General features: G+C 38.6%; 1 protein-coding gene across 3 annotated transcripts in view; it reads left to right on the forward strand.

The window, feature by feature from the left end:
• The window catches only part of neto1l (neuropilin (NRP) and tolloid (TLL)-like 1, like), an 84,707-nt gene extending 67,412 nt beyond the window's left edge, over positions 1-17,295 (forward strand). Inside the window, exons 9-12 of one of the 3 annotated variants that reach the window (XM_042398679.1) lie at positions 3,542-3,655; positions 6,618-7,245; positions 8,171-8,245; positions 9,185-9,262. In XM_042398679.1, coding sequence (XP_042254613.1) covers positions 3,542-3,655; positions 6,618-7,245; positions 8,171-8,231 — 803 coding nt within the window. In that variant the 3' untranslated portion in view covers positions 8,232-8,245; positions 9,185-9,262. Of the gene's footprint in view, positions 1-3,541; positions 3,656-6,617; positions 7,246-8,170; positions 8,246-9,184; positions 10,207-16,683 lie in introns of those variants that run through there. The other 2 variants (XM_042398680.1, XM_042398678.1) reach the window with 2 other exon arrangements.
• The last annotated feature ends 2,315 nt before the right edge of the window (positions 17,296-19,610 follow it).

Raw genomic sequence — 19,610 nt, forward strand, 5'->3', positions numbered from 1 at the left:
GAGCCTTTATATGTTTGTTCATATCTGCCAGTTCCCAGTGGGAACAGCAGTTTTTAGAGAACCATTCGCAGTTGCTGACTCCCAGCGAGATGCTCCAGTGGGGAGTGCAATGTTCCCAAACGCAAACATCCACCGTTATCATCTGTGCAGTGTTCACACCTGCTGATACTACTGATCCCGCTCTGTTTTCAGGCTTAGGGACACACACACACAGACACACACAGTCCTCTGCAAAACTACAGTGTAAGATTACAAATGTTTGAAGTATAAGAAAGTGAAGCCTATCTTTACCCAAAAAGCAATTATGTCTTAGGTGATAAATGTGCTTGTGTGACACCTCAGCTGTCAGCATTGTTACGCCTCATCAACAGATTCCTGTCTCGGGGGTTGCAGATGGAGATTTGCTCCGGCTTCACTACACACATCACTTCTTGTTTCTTGCAAATCTTCTTTACTGTATGCATGAAAGCATTTGAGAACAACACAGTATGCTAATGTCTGAAGACATATGGATCTTTGATATATCTTAGATCAGATTATATCATCTCTGCACACTTGTTATCTCGGTTGCTTTGGGATTAAGAAGAGTACTGTGCAGATATTAGATTGCAGCAAAGTATGGATGGAGGAATGGAGGGATGGATGATAGGCTCTTGCAGTATGCATTTTGTAGAAATTCCACTGACTGGGATTTACTAGCATGATCATAAAAGTAATAAATGCAATATACTTAATTTGTTGACAAAGCCCAATGATTTTGCTGTGTGTCTTTACACTATACACCATATCATCCAAAGCAACACTTACGTATGTTAACGGTTCATAATACTTCTAGACGGTGATAGCAGGAAAATAAAAATATAGTATTAAAAAGTATTAAAAAATTAACTTAACAGATTAAAATGTAACACAGGAATCAGTAATGGAAGTAACATCCCAAACTAGAGCATACAAGACTTTTGAAAAAACATAATTATTGCAAGATGAAAACAACCTATTGGATAAAATGGGGATAAAGACTCAACATCATCGTCTCTGAGAATAGCCTAACTATGCAATTATAGTGCCAAAACACAAATCTTTGATGGTTGTTTGATTTTTCAGAATCTATGATAACGATGTGTTGCTTCTAGTGCCTCACTGCAGAAGTCTCTTATCCTCTTGGAGCCCCCTCTGCAGAGACACCCAGACTGTTTTCATCAGGCACTCATTTAGGAGTTAATTTATGCCTCCAGCAGTGACTAGGAACGTTTATGTGTGGTCAAAAGGGCACTTTATTACAGAATGTCTTGAAATTAATTTCGCAAGGGATTAGTGTGGATCGCGCTCTGGTCTCGCCCTGTGGTGTGTACATGAGAGAGGAGGATTCAGCAGCAAAATGAGAGGGGGTGGGCTCCCTCTGGTGGTTATTAGCAAAAAAGAAGTGTTACAGTTTTGGCATATGCAGTACAGTATGAAAGAAAAGGAGAAACAGAAGAGCACCAGAACACACACAGAGAGCCAATATGACTCAGGAAGTGCTGGCAAAGGCCCAGACAGGGTGGGATACAGAAAGATAGAGCTAAGTCACTCTAATTTGGTGTGTTATTATTCACTTGGGATGAGTGCTAGGATGAAAACAGCCATACATCACAGTTGTAACACTGTCAAATAGTCCCCAGCTCTGCCATACCACTGGCAAGCTGCTTTAGTACCCACTGCCAGTGCTTTGTGTGTGTGCCTGTGGGTGTGTGTAAGAGGGGGGAGAGTCAGAGATAAAGAGAGAGAATGGGAGACAGAGGGGAAGGACGTCGCCTCCGCTACCTAACAGAGCCATCCATTATATTCACATGTCAGTGGCAAAATAAGTAACTTTTGGAACATTCAGAGTTGAAAGTGGTTTCAAAATACTTTTACCCTCAGCAACTTTCCCACAAGGCCATGTGAAAAATGGATAGTATGTATAATAACAGTATAACAATATTTTATACTGTTGTGACATTGTGTGTAGCTGTATATATATATATCTTTTGTAAATATCTGTATATATTTTAGGAGGAAGTATGTCCAGAGTTATTGGTATAAGGTTACAAAAAGTATGTCATATGTGATTCTTATTAAAGGGAAAGAAACTAACTAAAGAAGTGTATAGTTCTATGCAATGTATTGATTTGAATTAGTCCATTCTTTGTGTAATTTTAAAATGTTTGTGCTTGATCCAATAGGTTATTCCAATATGCATCAACAGTGCAATGTTCAATAAGAAGTTTTTCATGATTGAGGCAGGAATTGTTGAGGGTAGATTATGGAGGATGATAAGCCTCTTGGAGTAGTATATAGATTGTTGAATACAGATTCCCTTTGAAACTTTTATTTTTCCAGGACATCAACACCAAGAACAACATTACTTTCAAACAACCATAGCTGTAGCAGACCACTGTTTACCCAGTGTGGATAAAATATATATGAAGTCCCCGATCTCATATTGCAATAAAGAATTTGTGTATATGAGTCTTTTTTTTCCTTTTTCTTTCTTTTTTTTTAACAAATGACACTTAATACTGGGGAAAATTACATCTTTTTTTTCTTAAATTAATTAAAATAACACCCAAATGAAGAAAAACATTTAAAAATGTACCACTGAATAATACAAAAAAAATTTGCCCATTGTTAATCTAATTACTGACCCCTGCTATAAACAATACGTTACATAAGACAAACTCTTTTGGCTTGTGGTTCACTTGCTATAACACTGTTCTGCTGTGACAGTGGGAAGCAATGAATTGGCCAATCAGCTGGCTTATGCATTAGTATGATTGGGTGTTGAGAGCAAGGGCACCTTGGCTTTAAATTATGTAGTTATAAGACATGGAGCCCATAACATTATCACACTGATTTTATGAGCATGTCTTGCAGATGGGTGGCTCTGCCCTCGCACTGTAGTCATAGAAAGATGAAGACATGGGATGGCAGTGTTATGTCTCAGTGGGGCCACGCTGGGAGGGCAGGTGTCGTGATGCATCATGTGTTTGAGGACATGCTCGTGTTTATTGCCCGGTTTAGATGTGTGTTGACAAGAGCTGTGCACCATGGATGATTGTGAAATGTCATGGCAGTCTCTCCAGACACCACACACACACACACACACACACACACACACACACACACACACACACACACATACAACACACGCGCATTCCAAGAAATTCATTCATATCCACAAGTTGTCTCTGCAAATGTTTGAAGAGGAGGGTGAGGATGAAAATTCATGAAGAACAGATGGGTTCAGGGGAAACAGGTCTGATTTGAGTAATGCCCATCCAAATTTATTTCCTCAAAGACTGGCACACTGGAGCTTCCCTTCCTTCAAATACTGATTTGTGCTGTTGCATATATAAGTGTCCCACAGATTTGCTGTAGTTAATGATGGGAAATCCACTGCAGAAAAGTAGTTTAGATTTTTACTCAACTGTGAGCAAGTAAAGGAGAATGTTACAGTTGAGTGAAGTCAGTACACATACAGTAGACTTGTGTGACAACTATTGTGTTAAATCTTTTTCAGCTCCATGTGATGCAGATGCCTTCTTCTGTCACAGTAACATGTGCATAAACAACACACTGGTGTGCAATGGCGTGCAGAACTGTGTCTACCCCTGGGACGAGAACCAATGTAAAGGTGAGATGTTACATTTACAGATGTTACATGTCCCTCCTGATGCAACATTTGTAGGTTTACGAAAGCAAGTTTTAGCACCATGGAGAGAGATATGAGGAGAGACTACATTTGTGTTTGAATGTTTCAGCACCATGGAGAGAAACAGAGAAAGCAGCTGAGTTTGAATTTAAAACAAAACAAAACCTCACTGGGATGGGTTATGGATACAAAAATCAATTAAATTGCAATACAAGGAGTACTCACACACTAGAATCAAAGCTCCCTTTAATTTAATTAGTAACGTTTCAACCAACCATGCACCCAAGCAGCCACATCATTGTGATCATTTTTGTACAATTTTTAGTTTCTTTTTTTAAATTCTAGAGTAACGTAATACCCCCTGAAAATCTTGATATTACTGTCCTCCAGTGGTTTACCTTCTCACCTTGCTGCAGTGATATACAGATGTACTCCAGGACCCTGTGACATCACTGTCAGGTGTGGTTATAGATATAACAACACACTTCTGACTACATTTAACCACACCCATCAGTTATCCTGGATGTGGTTTGAGGTAAAACAGGATTGAAACTTTCACAATCTGAATTCACCCTCTAACTGATCCTGGTCTTGGTCCAGGTTGATGTCCAAGAGTTGGTCTCTCATGCTCTTTGTTTTCGTTTCCCTTTTTTTGGCCCTGAAGTAAGCAAGACCCTGAAGATACTGCCAATTTCTTAATTTGTTTTGTACTTCAATCATTCACTCCGCTTGATCTATGCATTGATCCCCAGTGTCTTGATACTGGCAGCTTCATAATTTATCTACTTCTCTGACTGAGATTTCCTTATTGCAGCATATTCGTATATGATGCCATTCCAATAATTAACTGAGATGTCTGAAGACCAGGGGGATAAGCCAGTTTTTTTATTGTATTATATTGCCAATTAATTTGTCTGCTGTTATTTGACCTTTCATCACTGTATTCCAAGTACATAAGATGAGATCTATACTTCAGCTGCCCTGAACTCTCGTCAATAAATACAATGTGTATTTGATGACCATTACGCCATTGTGCTTGTCTTTCAGTAAATGTGTTCTAGTTTGTTTTTCCTTCTTCCAGATCAGATTGAAATGTTGTACAGAGAAGATTCCTGTGTAGTATGTATGCCAATGACAAATTGCATCAATTAAATTCCGCATGGCCTATTCCTCACTCAGACTAAGATACCTTTTCACCCTACAGTCTGAGTTTGAAATTGTGCAGAACTCAGCAAGAGAGGACCATGTTTCTCATCATGTTACTCTGTCTTCTGCCTTCTCTCCGCTCTAGTAATGCATAGGGCCAACGCAGTGCCCACATTTGTCCTCATTAGCTGTAAAATGTCAAGTTTTATTCCTGTCTCCTTTACGCTTCTGAATGTAACCATGTACTGTCACTGAAGCCTTGTGTGCTGTGCTACAAGTTCATCCAGCATTTAAATGTCAGAGATCTCCCCACAGATTGCTTCTCTACACACTCTTAGTCTCTGCTGCTCTCTGTAGTTTCCCTTGTGATAAATAGACTATAGCTGTAACCCAGAAAGACCTTTTTGTCCGTCCGTTTGATAGCTCATGAAAGTTGTGGCCTTAATTTTGGTCCATTTGTTAGGAACTATGGTTTTTCTTTCTTTTAGCTTGTGCTAAGGATTTTTTTTTTTTTTTTTTTTTACAATTAACTGTTCACTAAGGCTCACCGCCAAGTGCTAAGCCTGTCAAGCTTACTATTTGCACCTATGCAATTTACAGTGATAATAGTGGTGGATTATCATTAGAAATTCTTGGTAACATTTGAAAGATTGGGTCTTTTATTTCATATAGATATACTGTGATTTTTTTCAGCTGAAATGACAACTGTCAGTGGCAGATTTTATCAGCTGTAGCTAGCTAGCTAATTAAGGTAACATTACTTACCTAAATTAATTGAGGACATTGTCGCCAGCTTACTTTTTAATGTTTCAAGCTGACTCGTCTTAAAAAAAGGATCCTGTCTAGAGTTCCTAAATATGCAGTTGATTCATGATATCATATAAAAGAACAATGCTAAAGCTGATAGGTCCCAAAAAAGTCAGCATCCTCACCAGTTCATGATCCACCTACAAGACATGGAAATAAAGAAACGTTGCTCTTGTATTGCAGTTTAGAGGTAGTTGATCGTAGTATTATAAGTATAAAGGAAGAATGGAAGGCCAGGCTGTTATTTTGTACCATGTTTAGCTGCTTAACTTACATTCTTGAACAAAGCAAGACAGGTGTTCCTGCTTCAAAGTATGTACTTTGAAACAGTATGATTACTTTTAACATAACGAGAGAAAAAGCTTTTAGGATGAGGACTAAGCAATATGTTTAGTGAACATTATCTCGAGTAACAAATGAGTGGCCTTGCTTTAGTGAAAACTTCCCAAAATACAATAGAGCAGCAGCTCTAACAGCTAGATGATATAATAGCATCCAGGACTAGCATCCACACAGTGGAGGAGCACTACATGGTAAATGTGCTGGTCATGATCGGGGCTTTTATGAAACGTAACCTGCAACCTCACCAAATTATGTAGCACGACATGCCCCTGGCCTTGGAAGTAATGCTTGGTTTGGTAACTTCTCTACTGCATGTGGTAAGCTAGTTAGCTGGACATGCTATCATTTGCAACTTACATTAGAGCAGATAGACACACTGTTTGATCCATTCCTTCAACTTTTGCCCAATGCAGATCACTTAAACATGCAGAGAAATCTGTTTGACAGGCCTGCTGTGCCTAATTACAGTTGCTAAGCGGAAAGAGGTTTGGCAAACAGTCAGTTAACTGGGAATACAGTTGATGTTCACAGTTCTGTAGCACACTTGTATGTGTTTTGTTTTCTAATAATCATCTTCCATGACATCATACAAGGCCATATAAGTTATATTCTTATAAATGTTCCCTTTATGTTTCTCTACCCTGTACAGAGAAAAGGAAAGCAAACATCCTGGACAACCTGAACAACACAAACGGGACCATAATTGGTGTCACTTGTTGCATCGTCCTCATTCTCCTCATCGTCTCCGTCATTGTCCAGATCAAGCAGCCACGTAAAAAGTACATCCTGCGGCGTGAGGACTTTGACCCCACCATGTTTCAAGAGGTCTTTGAGCCACCTCACTATGAGCTGTGTACTTTACGTAGTGCCACCACAGCAGCGGCAGCCTCAGCAGACTTAGTTGACCTGGCGGAAGACTTCGAGAACTACCACGCCCTTCGACGTGCCTCCTCACGCTGCGTCCATGATCACCACTGTGGTTCATCCTCCAACCCCGGCTCAGCCCACATATCCCAGCTGTCTCTCAGTGGACGAGGAAGCCGTGGAAACTTGAGCGCTCGTGACGCAGCGGCCGCCACTCTGCTCACAGACCTTCCACAGCCGCCTATGGCAGTGCGGCCCTTGCTGCCAGCCACGGGAAACCGCAGGAGCATTTTGGTCATGAAGCACAGCTACTCACAAGAGGCAGCGGACAATGGATGTGACCTGGATGATGACCTGGAAGAAGTTCCCACCACCAGCCACCGGCTTTCACGCCACGAGAAGGCAGTACAGCGGTCAGTATCCATAGATTTCTGATGAGACAAGAGCAACAACCCTAGAGTTAACTATGGGGATGTTTGAAATGTGTGTGGGATGTTTACATTATATTTTTGTTTACCTCTTATTTTAGCTTTGTTCTTCCTCCTCCTCTCATTATTTTCAAGATTATGAAGCTTCTTTTTTGCTTTGATCCTTGTTCTTTCTCTTCTTTCTATCATTAAAAACTTTTTTTTTCAAATTTTCACAAAGGGCTAAATTATGATAGACAAATTGGCCCCCTCTTGCATGCTCAGCCTTGAATATGTAAATTAGCCCCCTGCTAGCTTTCCTCAAATGATGATGTATAGCATACATCTAAGACTCTATTGTACATTGGGGTTTGTCAGAGTTCTTTAAGCAAATACAAACCTCATTTTAGCAGATATTATTTCTGCAATCAGTCTGATTTTGACTGTTAACGCAAGGGCTTTGAATCGGTGCCTGATATTCATAGATATGACGAACATGAATGCAAATTATCATAAAATATGCATTTGTATTCCCAACTGTTACACTGAAAATATGTGACTTATATTCTATATAGCTCAATATTTTGGCATGAACAAGATTTTCTATTTAAAAAAAAGAAGTATTTTACTGTGTACTTGCATCATAACTGCTTGAAAAGTAATTGTATATGTTTACAAAAACACTATGTGAAGGTATCAGAGTACATTTTTGGAGAAAAAAAAAACTTCAACCTTCTCCTGCATGCACTTTTAATGTGCTCTTTCAGAGTGTTCTTGACTGTTTATTAATTTTCTACAAGTCTGCATGCAAGGCTCTTAGAGATTAGCACATAACTAATGACATATTTTGCTGTTATGTAGCACATTATGCATTATAACCTCTCTATGCAAAAGGAATTTGATATTAAACAAAAGAGCCATGACATTTCAGGTTCTGCCTCATTGGCTCTTTGAGCAAACATGAATCAGAGTACAACACAACTAGGGTCTAAGAGACAATCTCAAGGTAAGCACCCTTATCCAACAATCAACATCTTTATATGTTATTGTGTAGTCATCATTTGCCCAGTCAGTATATACTTTTATGTAAGTTATTTTTCCTTTTCTGTGATTTTTGCGCGGGTTTATATATATAATTTTTTTATGTTTTTTAATTGTTCATTTTCACCAAGATGGTTTTCCTGCTTGCAGCCATCTTGTCCTCCTAGTGAGTTTGTTTGAAGTCTCTGTGATGCTCAAGTTTACTGTATGTCCTATTTTCCCGAGGACATACATTGTATTACTCAGTGGATATTCATTGGCATGGACTTTTTCAGTCATCTTAAGTTGAAGCTGTTATCAGTTAATATGTCTAACCTTTTCACTTTTCTCCCAGTAGGCCTACAACAAAAAATTACATTAATAATGTAAAGAAACTTCCACACAAAGAACAAAATTGAAAGCAGACAAAATCCCTGATGTTTTCATCATATAACATCAGTGGGATTTTTGCACTGAACCAAAAATTAAAGATAGCACACTGGGATAATTGAAATATCCTATTAATCTCTTTGTAATATACAAATCTTCATTGATCATAAACTTATACAGAATTCCTCTGTAGTTTTGCATGGTTTATGTCTCTTGTAGTGTTTGATTTTGTGTTTGGTTAATTGTGAAGCATAGTATTTACGCCTGTGTGTAACATTTCATGTGTATGCTCCACGATACTGCTGTCATGAGGACGTAATAAGCCCAATATATTATATTTATGTGAGATTTAACTGTTAATTAAAAAGTTTGACGCAAAGTAGAGCTACAGAAGCTCATGCTTATAAATAATGGAGCAGTCACATAAAGTGCTACCTATTGTTTTGTCGTTTAGTGTGAAAAATGTGTTCTGTTGTGTGTGCGTGTGTGTGTCTGCTTATGTTCTACATTACGTTGCATTGTCTCTATCATGTAGACTTCTTGAGAATAGTGCAATCCTGGATCAGTACGAACGGGCGTCACTGACATATGAAAAAGCGGAGCGAAGATTTACACCAGCATGATGCTGCTGATGATGATGAAGGGACACTTTGACGAAAAGGATATTAAATATGTATTCATGTGCAAAGATGAACACAAAGGACTAGATGAAAATACTCCAGCTGCTATGCTGTGAACAGGGGAAGTTATGAAAATCAGTCAGCTCTATACTGTACGTACTGTAGTCAATCCAGATTTTTTTGTCTCAGTGGAAAGATATAGATCTTTAGATGAAAATGATTACTGAAGTGAATTTGGGATGATAGTCAGAAACATTGTCATTGTCATAGATTCCTCACTGATAACAAAATTAATGTGATCAAACATTTTCAATTTACTTTTTAAGCATGCATTTTTCTAATTAGTAGCATACATATTATGATTTTAATAGCAAATTATAGATGCTTGCCGTTTGTCAAATTTAAGATAATATATTTTGTTTTATTAGTGAAAATTGGAATTGAACTCAATCTAATTACTAACATAATCCAATTTAATATTGTTGAAATATCCAAAGGCAATTTAATTTGAATAACAATATAAGGCCCAGGTGTATGGCTTATGCATGCTTCTTTTATATCCATTAAAACATTAACATACTAACATTAAAATATGAAAGTCCCCCATCTACTAATACATGAGTCATATGGACATAAGAAATGGGAAAAAAGCCTCGTTGAAATTAATTAATTGCATTGCATGCTGTTGCTTAGCTAAATCATTAGGTACAAGGCACTGCTCAAATAAATTTCACCATTTTCATTTTATCACAGACTAACTTTTTGACAGGCATCTTTTCTTTGAAAAAGAGTCCTTTTTCTTTGTCAAACATATTTACTTCAAGTCTGTTTGTCTTCTAACTGTCTTCTACTGTAGAAGCTTAATATCTTTGTATTAAATCAGACTTTTCTACTAGGGCAAATTGAAAAGATGATTTTTAACGTTATCAAATTATCTTTCAGGGCTGATTTTACTGATGCTTTGTAAAATAAATAACAATAAAGCTTCACCTTTTTTCTTTGATTTATTGGCTTTTGGTCAGCAGTTCCTCTGTCCCTTAAGTGTGTCATTAAACTGTCAGCACATGCCATCCATGTCTCACAATCATATATTTTTTAGATGTCTGTTTGTGGTGGCTGATTTGCTTTGAAGGAAGAGCAGACCCAAACTGAATTGTAAGTGCCAGAGAGATTTGTTTCACCAGTCAGGAGAATACAATGACTTCTAGACAGTTTAAATAATCACAGGTATCTGACAGACAATTTCATTCACTTTTTGTGTCCCTCCTGATGAAATCAACCCATTATGGTACTACAGAAAGGAATAATTAGCCTCACACTCTAATAGCCCTCAATGTTGTGAGGCGGGTTTTGGAATTAAAACTGAAAAACAGGCTGCATCATGTGAAGAGTGGGAAGAGTGGATGAGCTGCAAGCACATGACATAAACACATACAATTCATACATAACTGCATATGCAAATTTTTTCTTACTCAATTTTTTTTTCTTCAAATTAAAATTTGCTTTATTGGCATGAATATCACAACAACAATATTGCCAAAGCAGCAAGATTAAATGAAACATTAACACAAAGTTAAGATTGATATATATTAATTATACATATATATATATACAGTATATCCTATTCATGTATTTGTGTGTGTGTGTGTGTGTGTGTATGTGTGTGTGTGTGTGTGTGTATGTGTGTGTGTGTGTGTGTGTGTGTGTGTGTGTGTGTGTGTGTATGAGAGTGTGAGTCTAAGTGGCATGTTACTAAATATCGGGCAGCAAGATTTGCCCTGTCTCCTTCTCCAAGGAGTATTTTTAATTTTGAGAGGTCATTAAGTTCATTAAGAAATCTGAAATTACAGAGTTGAACTTGTTAAAGTAAATGTTCCTTATTTCATCGAATGTTTTACATTGTAGGAGGAAGCGCATCTCTGTCTCAGCCTCACCTGTCAAACAGTGACCACATATTCTGTTTTCTTTTGGTTGCCATGATTTTTTGTGTCGTCCTTTTTCATTTGCCAATTTGTGGTCACTGAGCCTGTACTTGGTTAGGATCTGTCTCTGCTTTTTATCTCTGACAGAGATATTCTGCCAGTTCATAATCTCTTTTTAGGGCCAGATCACATTCTAATTTTCTATAATTTGGTTTACTCTGATTGGTGTTTGGAAGGCAGTGTTGGTGTGAGACTAGTCAGAGTGTGTCTGAGACAGGGCAGTTAATCTCAGCAACAACCAACATAGAGGACTCTTTTCTGGGCTCAGCTCTTGGATTTAGAGGGCTTTGGAATAGAGGGTGTCTAAGGGGCTGGATTTAAGGTGATTAAAAAAATTGATTGCTCTCCTTTGAATGTTAATTATCAGTGGGTATCTTCCTGATTCTGATCTACATGCATTTGTTGGCGTGTTTCTGTGTACTTGTAAAATGTATCTGCAGAATTCTGCATGTAAAGATTCTGTTGGATGTTTGTCCCAATGGGTAGAGCTATGAAGACTGAGTGGACTCCATACTTCCCTACCATACAGCGCAATGGACAGAATGACACTGTCAAATATTATAAGGCAGATTTTAATTGGAATTTGGAAATTATAAAATTGTCTCTTAATTGCATCGAGAGCTCTTCAAACATTTTCTTTTAGTGCATAAACTGCCAAGTTGAAACTCCTTGATGTTGTGATGGTTATTCCAAGGTAGGTATAATTCATACTGTTCTCTCCTGACATCTGGAGCGTTTTTGAAAAATCATTACATTAGTCATTCAACATTAGTTTTCTTTCTTTTTCATATTTACTACCAGGGCCCAGTTCTGACAGTACTTTTCTTCTATGTTCAGCTGTTGCTGTAGTCCTTGTTCAGCGGGAGACAATAGAACAAGGTCATCAGCATAAAACAGAGACGTCACCTCTCTATCTAGGAGGGAGAGGCCAGGAACAGCACATTGATCCAACTGAGTAGCAAGTTCATTTGTATACACATTAAATACAGCCAGACTTAAATTGCAACCCTGACAAATACCTCTTCTCTGGGTGAAGAATTCAGTTCGTTTGTCTCCAATTTTAACAGCACACCTATTTTCCAAATACGTTGATTTAACCAGATCATACATTTTGCCCCCATATCACAATGTAGAAGCCTTCATGCTAAATAGAGTCAAAAGTTTTCTTTAAATCAATAAAACTAGTGAATATCTTACCACTTTTTGTTTGGTGTACATGTTAATTAAAGTCTGAAGGGTATATACATGATCGATCGGTGGTGCAGTGTTTTGGGAGGAAGCCAATTTAATTCTTACTCTAGATGGAGTGTTGGTCAAAGAAATCTGGTATTCTTTTATTTAGAATACTACAGAATAATTTACCTAAACAACTGCTGACACAGATGCCACAGTAGTTACTAGGGCCTGATTTGTCCTCACTCTTGTGATTGGTGGAAGTGAGCCTTTTGCACCAGATGTCAGGAATTCCGACTGTAATACTACATTGAATAACTTCAACACTGCACCCTGCATCTCTGGGATGCTGCATTTGAGCATTTCATATTTAATGCTGTCTGGACCACAAGTTTTCCTTGGCTGGAGAGATTTTGTTCGTGTGGTCAATTCTTCCCAAGTGATTGGGAAATCAAGGGGGTTTGGGTTGTCTTTAATTATTTATCTTAATGTTTGGAGTTTTTCTTTATAATCCATTGATCTGAATTAATTAGATTTACTGGTATGTCTTTGTACAGATTTTCAAAATGTGCTCTGCAGATGTCACCATTTTGGATGGGTAATGCTTGTGGTTGCTTTGTGTTGAAATTGTTCCACATCCCAGATTTGATTTTGATTAACGGCATTCTCATTATCTTGATAGTTTCATGTGGGTATAATTTTGTTTTTTGTTCCTAATTGTACCTTTATATTTGCTTAAGATTTCATTGGTACAGGATCACCCTCGATGTTCTGCCCTTACATATATTTTTTTAATTTAAAAGGGCACCATGACTTCATTATATCCTGGAGGACAGTGAGTGAGCAGAGCATTTTGACACCATATTTCTGTCAACACAATTATATCAATGTCTTTGATAGATTTCATGAATTCAGAGTTTCCACTGTTAAGTTCAAAGGTTCAGAGGTGGAGAGCCTTAATATTCCAGCAGCTTATATGAAATGAACGCATTAGTGAGACAAATATGAAAGCACCTACAACTGTCTATACATTTACAATACTAAATAATAATATGGCATAAATTCCATGGAGGCATGTACTATTTATTGAGTATGTACATCTTAGCTGAACAGAATCTAGGTGCACAGGGTGTGCAGAATCTCCCTGATGTCTCCCAGCTCAGAGGTAGCAGGGAGAGGGACTGTGGCAGTAGGCTGGGCTACAACTGCAGCATAGCTTTGCTGCTGTAGGTGGGGAGAGGGACAAGGGGCAGCTACTGCTTCATAGCTCCACTGCTGTGGGTGGGACAAGAGGACAAGGGGCAGGTGTGGCTGCATATCTCTGCTGCTGATGCTGTAAATGGGACTGGGGGGTTGAGGAGGGGGAAGGTAGCCTCCTCTGGCTGTGTTTCACAGTGGTGAGGTGGTGGGCACATAGGGAGTGGGACATCCAGGCTGGAATGTTGTGTCTCCTCACAGCAGGGGGGATGATCCTGGGGTGGTGATGGGGAGGAGGAGGTCAGGGATGACCTCTAAATCTCTTAGTAGAGGAGGGGGTGAAAGGGCTGTGTCCATGGGCCATGTCTTTGAAGGTCCATCATAGAGGTCCCAGGTGCTAATGGTTGTGAGGAGGGAAAAGTAGACATTAGGTAAGGTGGCACATCATCTTCTGATCTCCATATTAATGTCATGGATGACATGAGGAGGGGTGTCTGTCCTAAGCAGCAGAGTGGAGATCATCATACAGGGGTCAGGGAACTCCCTACTGGCCTGCTGAGCCATATTCCTCACTGCCTCAGCAGTGTCCTTATGGAGACTGTGCGGGTCATTTGTTCCTGTGTGGATCACCAGGCACTGAGGGCTCCAGAGGGTCTCCTCTTTCAACAGCTTTATTGCCTTAACTGTGGTACTGCAGCATTTAGACAGTACTTTCTTACCAAGAAAAGGCTTGGTTTCCCATTAGAATCACCCAGCAGGACCATTTGTGGGGGTGGCAGTTGGCAGCTGGCTGTGTGGATGTATCAGGAGGTGCCAGGGTGTTGTTGGGCTGGGTGCAGAGCAGAGAGGGTGGGACAGAGAAAAGGTAGGAGTTTGGGACACTGGCAGGGAGAGTCTGTGTCTCTGTACTTGTCATTGTGGGGACTGATTAAAGTTAGTTTGTCAGGCATTGCACTTGCCTGGTGAAGCTCCCTTCTCTCTTTTCAGCATCCTCCTTCACTTTGGCTAACTGAGTAAGGATCACACTGTTCTCCTGTTTGAGTGCCTCTAGACTTCCTCTGAAGTCAGATGCCAAGGCCTGATTGTCTTGAGCTGCTGGAGTTCCTCTTTAAGGTGCTACAGAGTATTGTCTCAGGGGTCAGACAGCCTGGCGTGGGTCAGCTCTTTGAATTCAGCAAAGTCCAGTTCCAGCACGGCTATTCTCTCCTTCAGCTGGTTGGTGGAGCTAGCAGGTGTGGGAGGGACAGAGATGGACAAGGTGGTGGGGTTTTCTACAGGGCTCTCATCATCTTCACTGCCAGAAGGGACACTGATCCTCTTGGTGTTCACCTTAGTTTTCAACAGGGGAAAAGCCTCTTCAAAGGACTTCAGGTTTGCTTCATTCCCTGGGACCATGACCTTTCCTTTGGTGTAATATGTGATGTTAAGCAGGGGGTCATCCTTGTCAAGTTGTTCATCTTTACAGATCTTTAATCTGCCTCCTGAGCTGATACCCTTGCTCAATACGTATGCGTGATTGCTGCAAAGAGTATCTTTCCAGATTTAGATGGAATCAGAGAAGATTATGAGGTTGTTCTTCTTCCTTCCTTTGTTGGGCATAGTCAGTGAAAAGCACCGCTGGGTTTTCACACATTGTCTTCTTGTGTTTCTGCCTAGCTGTTCCACTCTTACATTTAACAGGGTATTCAATCTCCCTGCTCTTCACTCTGAGAGTTCTGCTGTGCTTACACCGTGTCCTAACAGCAAGCGAGCGTCTGACTATCACATCGCATCAAGTAACATCAGATACACTGAATCCACACTGAATCCATTAAATATGCACTTCTGTTATGCCAAGTTAACAAACCACGTATCTATTAGCTATGCACTCAAGATCAGATTAGAGACGTAACCACTCAAGTAAAAGATGGGTGAGACCTTGCTATCCTACGTTTGTACTTTTTAAACAGAAAACACATCTTTTATATTGTGATATTTAGATGTTTCTTTACTGGAAATGACAACATATAGCCAACAGTAACTTAACCAGCTCCCTGGCAATCTCCCTCCAGCCAGCTGCTACCTTATTTAGGTTTTTGCAGTGAAATGAAGAGGTATCATAGAGATAACTCCTCATTTCAACTAAATGAATCAGCTGTTCCTCATCCATGACACGCTTTCAACATGAGCGACAGGGAATAAATAGAAACAGGGCATCCAACAAAAGTTCAGCTCAAAACGGCACACTGCATCACGCTGCACAGCACTGCATCACTTCATTGCTCACGGCCAGTAAGGACGTTCCAATAGAAAACAAAGCGAACAAACTGATCTTGTCGCTGACGATCGCTCGTGTCACATTCAGTTAAGACATGGTGTTAGCTGCCTGCTGACCAGTGTCCATGGTGACCACTTGCTTACTCCAAGGGGAGCTAGGCTAACTATTTACTTTGCTAGCTTTTCTAGTCTACAAACACTGGCAAAAAACAAAAAAACCCTACTATTACTACTAAAAATGTCCCACTTTTTTAGGTCCAAGTTTGAGATTCATGAGCTTATTTTTGGTACAACTCCTATTCTGCAAATTCTCTTGTCCAAGTACTTATTTTCTTCTTTCTGTGTCAGTTTCAACGTATATGCCATCTATGTGTACATTATTTATTCTGTATTCAATGCCCTATATGTATTATTCACATCCATACTCTCTGCACTTTTACCTCTTCATTCACACAATCCATACACAGAACCGTATTCCTGCAGATTTTGAATAAAATATTTTTCTTTTCTTAAGACACATTGTGCTGATGTCTGTGAGTTGTCTCTCTGTTTTCCAACTGTGTGAACACTTCTATTATAGGTATTAAAACTGTCCAAAACAATGCACACATGCACACTCCTATCTTTCACTCTCTGTTTTTCGCTTTCTCTCTCACAAACTCATCTGCCAGTAAATAAATGGATGCAGACACATCAGTAATTAAGTAAGTCTGAACCAATTCGATCACAAGCAGCCCAGGCAGCAGATGAGAAAAGGGTAGGACCTAGAACAGACTTAAAGTAATAGTGTTTTCATTTCTCTGCAGATACATCAGACAGATGCATCATTCCTCTGCATCTTGCCAAGTTTGACAACATTCGGAGCTAAGGTTTCTCCCCCTTGTGCATCTTGAGTGAACTGTTGCTCTGAGAAACTTTACCAATGTAGAGTGTTGTGATGAGAAACATTTTTTTAAAAAGTTTGTGGTGTATGCATCAAGTTTTTTTCTTTGCTTTGGACCGCAGAGGTGCATTTCCCCAACCGGTGCTCCACACCTGGCAAGGATTGACGAGCCATGGAACACTGATAATTTCAGATATGGGACTGAAACTTTGTCTTTTGAAAAATAGAATACCTTTAATGTAAAGTTGTTAATGGAAGAAAAAAAACAGAATCAGGTTTTTTAAAATCATTTTCATGTAACCACAAAGATATGAAAGTCCATATTTCAGCTGCTGAATTCACATTACATTTCTTTTTATTGATGTCTTTACAGTAGAATTTCAGATTGTTTTTATATCTAAATGATTGCTGAAAGCCCTGTTGAGATGACAAAATGACAGGATGTATGAAATAAAATGAGATTAAATTTCATCAATGGGTGCATACATGATCCTACTGACCCATCAACTAACCTTTATTTATACTTTCAAAGATGTCTGAGCATTATTATTTATTTGTTTATCTGTCTTTCTCTTTGTCAAATTTCATTGCATTTTATCTTTTTTTTCAAGTCATTTGCATATAACACATTAAGAAAATGCTGGACAGAATGTTTTCAATAAACGAATGTTTACTGATTCTATTGTGATGTTTTATTTTGTCAGTAATGGCAAATTTTCTATTCTATTCCATCTTCTTTTATTCAGAGCCGTAGCTACCTAAGGACCACAAAATCATGTCCTCAATATTTCCTCTGGGAATTTGTGGGTTTTAGCAATCTGGGGGAAATATTCCACAAGTTAATGTGGGTTTTTTTAGTATATGCTGATTCCCATATTTTTATACTAGGCATGTTTAAAGGTGACAGCTTTTAAGCTAGCAAATGATTATTCGGACATTAAAGGCATGGTATTTCCCCACCACAACTGTATTCCAGGCCAGTGTGAAGATGGTTTTAAAACCCTGTTTAGACCCTCATGTTAGGAAATAAAACCTACAGAAAATATTATTAAACAGTTAAATAACATAAAACAAATACAAATAATTTTTAAAAATTCAGAGATTTTATTTGGTATTTTTGAGACAACAGTACTTGCAAAACTATGGCCCTAATTATTTTCCTATCATAATCAAAAATAATATAGTGAATAAAATTGGATAACACTTTATAATACAGCCCGCATTTACTCTACATAGTTCACTCTACTTTAGGGAGTAACGTTAATGTCTGTTTTTATTTAATATATAGTGAGTTATAGTTTGTACTGTTTATTAAACCAAGAGCACAGTACTGTTTATTACCTAACACCTAACAAGTATGGGAAAGAAATATAACACTTGACTTCACCTGAGCGGGTCATACACAGGTATGAGTACGTCCTGAAAAACATACAGAATCAAATCTGAAAACAAAATCAATCAATCTGTGTGTCCCAGGCCTTGAAACCATGGATCATGTGGACAGAACAACGATGGCTCTGACAAGCATCATTGCCGAGGTACAGTATGTGCACTGTACGTGAAAATGTTATACCTGTATTTCTGGTGCCATTGTGCTTTTTATTTTAAACTGTTATTCACTACTACAAATTACGTAATATCAGAATAACATGTAACTATCATTTTTAATTGTGGGTGTGTGGATTGGGGGGGTGTGGTTAATGTAATGAATGCTGTTATGTAACAATTGTGTGCATGTGTGTTTTAGACTTCACTATACTGTAATACACTTCAATAATTGCGATTACAGATGGATATAGCTTCAGGAGGGGAAAACTTTGGTGTCTCCTTGGTCTGTTACATTTACAATTTAAACATAGTTTCCTGTTTTGTTCTTCTTATAGAATATTTATATTGTATAATAGTAGTTTATATAGTTAAGAAGTTATAAATGAAAAATATTCTATTTAATCATGTTCAATAATGTTTTCTCATTGTCTGTTCAAAATGTTGGTCTGGTGTGTTGTTAATGACACGTTGCATGTTGTTAGATTGTGACATGAAAGGTAACAGAACCAAACAGCTCAGTAAGGACGGGAGAACATAATCCAGCCCGCTCCCTGTCGTTACCATGTACTTATAGGGTAACTAGTCTGTACCTACAGAGTAAGGACTGGGGAACAGTGTGAACTTAATAATCCAGCCTCCTCCCTGTTGTTACCATGTACTTATAGGGTAAGTAGTCTGTACCTACAGAGTAAGACTGGGAGAACAGCACATACGTTGTGATTTATGTGTAATTAAAGAATAAAATCATTTTTCATAACTTCCTGCGTACCTTATTATTGTGTAATTAAAGATATACTATGTATATTATTACATTACTTTATTGTTGTTTTTTCATCCTCGGAATACAATACAAGCCTTTCATAGCTGTGCACTGGAGAGAGGTAAGTTTGCCTGTTATGAGCTGCTGCAGTGCTGGACCAACATGGGTGCTAGGAGCTTATTTTCAAAAGTATAGACCCATTTCATGACTTGTTCTATTCAAATTCATACAATGAAGTAGAAGACATAAGCATAATAAATCTCTTGAGAGTGGGTGAAGCTTGCCTGTCAAACACACATGCATAAAAAATGATTGTCATAACTGCCATGAGCAAAAATATTTGATCTTAGTACACATATACACATGTAACGTACTGATTCATACGAGGAAGTTACACCATAAGTTTCGGGAAGTTACATGGTAAATGTTGGGAAGTTACACTTTAAAACCCCAATTGTTACTCCCTTGTTTCTCGTTGTTTTGTTTTCGTCCGCTGTATCTACAATTAAGTACGAGTAAGAACCGGAGAGTATTTTATATGT

Source organism: Thunnus maccoyii, chromosome 21 (genome assembly GCF_910596095.1).
Source record: "Thunnus maccoyii chromosome 21, fThuMac1.1, whole genome shotgun sequence".
NCBI classification, from domain to species: domain Eukaryota; kingdom Metazoa; phylum Chordata; class Actinopteri; order Scombriformes; family Scombridae; genus Thunnus; species Thunnus maccoyii.